At 42.3% G+C, this 6,019-nt stretch overlaps 1 protein-coding gene across 1 annotated transcript in view; it reads right to left on the bottom strand.

The window, feature by feature from the left end:
* Window positions 1-5,815, bottom strand: part of Ttc26 (tetratricopeptide repeat domain 26) — a 50,437-nt gene extending 44,622 nt beyond the window's left edge. Inside the window, exons 1-4 of the mRNA XM_028768409.1 lie at window positions 5,702-5,815; window positions 5,090-5,227; window positions 2,024-2,116; window positions 124-238 (exon numbers count right to left, since the gene is read on the bottom strand). Coding sequence (XP_028624242.1) covers window positions 124-238; window positions 2,024-2,116; window positions 5,090-5,227; window positions 5,702-5,704 — 349 coding nt within the window. The 5' untranslated portion in view covers window positions 5,705-5,815. The remainder of the gene's footprint in view (window positions 1-123; window positions 239-2,023; window positions 2,117-5,089; window positions 5,228-5,701) is intronic.
* Between the last annotated feature and the right edge of the window lie 204 nt (window positions 5,816-6,019).

The raw sequence follows: 6,019 nt of genomic DNA, 5'->3' as shown, positions 1-6,019 counted from the left end.
GAATGATAGCAGCGGACAAGCCACAAGACAGAGAGGAATGATAGCAGTGGACAAGCCACAAGACAGAGAGGAATGATAGCAGCGGACAAGCCACTAAGATGACCCATAAAAAGCCCTCTTTACCTTTAATCCCAGCAGCTTCTGCTTGCTTATACATCCCGAGAAAAAAGTAGGTGCAGGCCAGGTTCACCCACACTTCCGGATTGCAGTTCTCCTCCTTGGTTGCGTTTTCATATTCCTGTAACAGACATGTGGTGATGGCCGTGCTTGACGGTAAAGCAAGTGTCCATCCTCTGTGATGGGAGGGTTCTCTCTCAGAGCAGCTTACACTTTGGGGATCTCCTCAGCCATTATCCACCAGAAGAGGTTACACTCACATGAGGTTCTACCCAAACAGGCCTCTCGTACACAGAATTTACACTTTGTTTCTTGTACATGAAAGTTACACTTTGTATTTTCCTCATTTCTAAAATGTCTTAGAAACCTTCAGAAATTAAAATGACTGAAATTTATTTTGCTAACTTAAAAAGACATACAGATGGGGCTTCTAAAGAGATGGCTAAGAACACTGGCTGTTCTTGCAGAGGACCCAGGTTCCATTCTCACACCCACATGATGGCTTACAGTCATCTGTAACTCCAACTCCAAAAGACCCAATGACCTCTTGGTCTCTACAGGTATCAGGTGTGAACCTGATTCATATACACACATGCAGGCAAAACACTCATACTCATACACTAAAATAAATAAATATAAAACTCATTTTTAAATGACTGTGAAATACAGAGGCACACCTCAATGGTAGAACACACACTTGACATGTGCCAGACCCTGAGTTCAGTCTCATGTGAATGCTAACATGTTACAGAGTCTCAGTAGCATACATGTAAAAATAAAGGGCAAGTAAGATACAGACTCACATGCCAGACCATATAGAGCCCTTCTCCTTTTTATAAAGTTACTTTTGGATTGTATTTAAAATCATTTTAAAATACTAACTTATACTATGCATAAATAATACTATCAAATGTGTTAAATACTCAGACAGTATATTGGAGTGCTATACCTGATCATAGTTTATAGTTTGTGGGTTTTATACAAGTATTTTAATATATATATCAAAGTGAGAAGTTGAGCAGGAAAATTCTCTATAAATATTTGCCTATTATTAATTTATTTATTTAGGCAGGGTCTCTCATTGTAGACCTGACTATCCAGGAATTCAGTATCTTGACCTCAGAGTGAGATCACTCTGTAGACCAGGCTGGCCTCAAACTCAGGAGATCTGCCTGCCTCTGCCTCCCAAGTGCTGGGATTAAAGGTGTGCACCACCATTGCCTGGCTGTCTCACACTTCCCTACAGCGTTCTCATGGATGGTTTTAAGCACCCTCCCCTCCTCCTCTAGCCTAGCTTCTGACTCCTCCAAACATTCCCACTTACACATATTTCCTCCTCCACTTTCATACTGAACCAGAAAAACGTAGAAAAGACTAATTATTAGCTACTGATATATTGACTGATTTAGTGGTTTATGTAAAGCACTGCTTGTAATACCTGTCTGCCGCATGACTTCACATGCACAGCTGAAATAACTGGTTGTTGCCCTTAACAACCTGTGCCTGCCCCTGATTGTCATTGCAGCTTCTAGCTTGCCTGCACAACTTTGTGGTTTTAGAATATGAAATGAGAATGCAAACTGGACCTGGGGCTGAGGCCCCTCAGGGGCTATCTTGGCTTCAGTCTACCAGGGCCAGCTCCTCTCTTCCTCTCACACTGGTATCAGAGTGCTTCTTCCAAAAAGACTTAGAAACAATATTCCATGTGTTCTGTTACCTTCCCCACCCTCTCTGAATCAGTACAGTAAGGAGGATCAATGGATGCCTGTATTAAAGGACAGAGGATTGGAGAAGACAGATAGGGCATTTTCTTTCTTTTTACTTTGTTTCCTCCTGCATTGTTTGGCTGATACCATGCGTGTTACCGTATGATGTCCTCGTAAACACCGTTGGACTCCCCACTAACCTCCAGAGCTCGCTTGTAGTCGCCCAGGTGAAAAGCGCAGTATCCAATCCATAGATTACTGTCGTCTTCTTGCTCCCCAACGTGGCGTTTAAACTTCACATTACAATTTCATGGAAAAAAACACAAAAAAGATTTTATTAATAAAGGCTTTGGGAGTTTTGTTTTGTTTTTGTAAAGGTAAGCTGAGTTATTGGTAAACAAGCAGAATGCTCCTAGAGGCTGGACAACACGCAGCTCAATTAAGCCACACTGGCAGGAGTCGGCACAGTCACGTTCTAATTGGCATACAACTCCATTTCCCCCCAGACATTCTGGATTTGTTTTTCTGTGTTTGCTAGCACCTTACTCCAGAAAGTATGTGAGTAATCTAATAATTCTGGATGATGTCCAAAACCTATATCAAAAATTTAAAGCCAAGTAGCCAAAGGTTAGAGGCCAAGCAATGACTCTATGATCCCATAGCCACGCCCTGTGTTAATGAGACTTAAATTCATGTCTGCCTCCAAAGCCCAGCCTCCCACCACTGGGCTCTGCTGCATCCAATCTCACACTTCTGTCTTATTCTGTTAACACACACACACACACACACACACACACACACACACACACACTTCTCTGAGGACAGGCCATGACAGCATTCTGTTAGCCCAATCAGGCTAGCTTACAAACTAGACAAGCTAAAGATGTCCAGAAGACAGCCTTATTTGTGTCCATCATAAAAACGTAGGAATTCCTCGGCTGATAAAAAATGAGTTTTATTACAGAGAAAAGGTCTGAGAAGGATTCTCAATTACCATGTGTCCTAGTTTCATTCCCTTTGCTGTGATAAAGACCCTGACCAAAACAATTTAGGGAGCTGGGCATGGTGGTAAATGCTTAGCCTGATGTGGTGGTGCACATCTTTAACCAAAGCACTCAGGAGGCAGAAGCAGATCTATCTTATGAGTTCAAGACCTGCCTGATCTACATAGTGAGTTTAAGGCCTGCTTAAACTGAGATCTTGTCTCATAGAAACCAAATCAAAACACAGGGCTTCTTTGATTGTAAAGTGAGTTCCTTATACAGAGGTAATAGTGGATAGAACTGCAAGCAGGCCAGCCTTCAAGTCCCTGCACAGACTTGCCTCAATATGAATGGTAACCTGGAATTATAGGCTAAATAAATCCTCACCTTCCCTAAGCTGTTTGTTTGTTTGTTTGTACTTTTTTGGTTTTGCTTTGTTTTCATCTTTTGTTTTGTTTTGTTTTGTTTTGTTTTTCGAGACAGCGTTTCTGTGTGTAGCCCTGGCTGTCCTGGAACTCACTCTGTAGACCAGGCTGGCCTCGAACTCAGAAATCCGCCTGCCCCTGTCTCCCAAGTGCTGGGACTAAAGGCATGCGCCACCACTGCCTGGCTTGTTTTCATCTTTAATCAGCCCAGTATTTTTATTTTTAATTTGGTGTATGTATGCACTTGCTGCTCTTCAAGAGGACCTGAGTTCAGTTCCTAGAACCCTCATAAGGCAGCTCACAACTTTGTATGACTCTAGGTCTAGAGCATCCAGTTCTTCTGGCCTCTGTGGGCACTTGCATTTGGGTGCACGTACCCACACGCAGACACAAACTAAACACAATTTTTTTTAAATGTTTTAATGTGAAAATGCAAAGAGAAATATGCCGGGCTGTGGGTGTTTGAAGGGGTATGCAGTAGGGAGTGAGAAGACAGGCTAGAGGAGGAGGGGAGAGGGTCAATTAAAACTGTCAATGGAAATGCTTTGTAAGCTAATTTACAAAAGAAATGAGACAGCCAGGCAGTGGTGGTGCACACCTTTAATCCCAGCACTCAGGAGGTAGAGGCAGGCGGATCTCTGAATTTGAAGCCAGCTTGGTCTACAGAGTTCCAGGCCAGCCAGGGCTACACAGAGAAACTCTGTCTTAAAAACAAACAAACAACAACAAATAGACATGTGCATGGTATTCAGTCCTCTGACCTGCACTGCTAGAAGGTTCTTCCAAGGCAACTCACTACTGCCAAAGATGAGAGCTGACACACAAAAGCCAAACAAGTGGGCTCAATATCAAAGCACTAGTAAGAGACATAGGATTCTTTTCACATGTAGAAACATGCATAAAGCTAATCAAACAATTATTATGAACAGTTTCAGAGTTGCCTGACTATAGATTCACAATAGTGGGGCTGGTGGAAAAAATCTGATACAATAGATTGCAGCATAGGATAACAGGACCAGGCTGTCAGAACTCTTTATCCCTTGGTGCACCCTGTGCTCTACTGTACTGTGTACTTTCTACAAGCAGTTTCCCAAAGCTCAGTCTCCTAGGACAACTTTATGTCAGATTTCTCAGACTATTTACCCAAAATGCAGCTTCCTGTGCATCACTGCTGAGCTAGTGAATTCAAAGTCAATAGCCTAGAAATAGGAACATCTAACTATCCTTGGTACTTCCAATGCATATTAAAAAGAGAAATCTACACCCAGCATTGGTTTAAAAAAAAATGATGACTCTGCCATGCAGAGTTGAAATGTTTTATGGGTTTATAATAGTTTTAAATTATAAATGGTAGAATCGCTTTTTTTTTAACCAAAATGTAAAAAGGAAGAAGTTACAAATCACTCAGGATTTATGGTAAATAATGTGTGAACTGACACTGTTATATGTAATACTGTATTTTTAGATTAGATTCCTCTTCTCTGGAACTAGAAAAAAAATTAATTTTATGTATACAAGTCTTCATGTATGTCTACGCACCATATGTGTCTCTGGTGTTGAAGGAAGCCAGAAACCTTAAATCCCCTGACATTTTAGTTACTAATGGCTGTGGGCAGGCATGTGAGTGCTGGGAATTAAGGTCCTCTGGAAGAACACAGTCCTTTTAACTGTTGAGCCACCTTCTCCAGTCCAAAATGTTTTATATTTCATCAGGTTTATAGTTAACTTGGAGTCTGGAATATGCATCTAGCTATTTATTTGGATTACCCATAATGTGCCCACCTGTCCCAGTAGCATAGTAAGCAGCATTCAACCCACCATCCACCAGACTTAGAAGTAAACCTTCTTTGGACATTACCTCCAATAGGGTAATGGCGCCAGTGAAATCTCTTTGTGAAAGTAGATCCTCTAGTTTTGGAATCTTCCTTCCTTTCTTCTTTCTTTTGTCAGTATTCGGTGACTCCCCGCCCACAGCGGGTTTGGCCCTTGAAAGCATCTGTAAAACAAATAGCAAAGACTGTTCTATCAAAAGTCATTTTTAAACTGAGAGTAACAGTTCTCAGTCAGCTCTACATGACAAACCCTAGGAAGGCTATTCAGATTCTTTTTTTAAATACGCATTTTACTAAAAGGTGATACCATCACCTTCTACTGAAGTAGAACCGAATAGCTACTTCCAACAACTTTATCCACAAGAGACACTCACGCAGCTTCTACTATCTCGGTCTTCCAAGACTCATTTTTCCAGTTCACAATCTAGTATCGAGAAATGAAGAAGCAGGAGGGAAGAGAGCATCGAGGTATATTTCTTCGCATCCCTCCCTATTCCCCGTGGAAACACTGGAAGGATAAAGGGATCGTCCTCTAGAGACGTCTACACCTAGATTCTACCCAATAGTGCGTTGAGAGCTCTAAACCCAGGTACAAACCTATTCGAAATCCCCCACCCTTACTATTCAGAGCCACTAACCATCTTGGCGTCGGTCCTGTGAGCCCCTGCTGCAGATAGTCTGCAAAGGCTGTGCTACTGCGAGTTGCCACATCCACACGGTGAGCTCTGTCTCCACGGCAACGCCGCCGGGAGGCTTGTCCTTCTGAGAGAAGAGCGCGCCCCAGAAACAGTGCCCTCAGCTTCTTGGTTCCGTGGGTTTCCGCAGCTAGAAGAATAGGTGTTTCTCTCAAGGGAGCCGATCCTTGATTGTGCTGAGGACGAAAATGTGGTTGTGTCTCTGTTTAGGTATGTAGTTTAGGAAAAGGCGGCTTAGAATTACTATTACAACTAGGAAAT

This window comes from Grammomys surdaster, unplaced genomic scaffold, assembly GCF_004785775.1.
Source record: "Grammomys surdaster isolate TR1022 unplaced genomic scaffold, NIH_TR_1.0 186, whole genome shotgun sequence".
Lineage (NCBI taxonomy): Eukaryota > Metazoa > Chordata > Mammalia > Rodentia > Muridae > Grammomys > Grammomys surdaster.
Note: the sequence above shows the minus strand (reverse complement) of the source record. Positions and strands in the feature narration are given on the sequence as shown.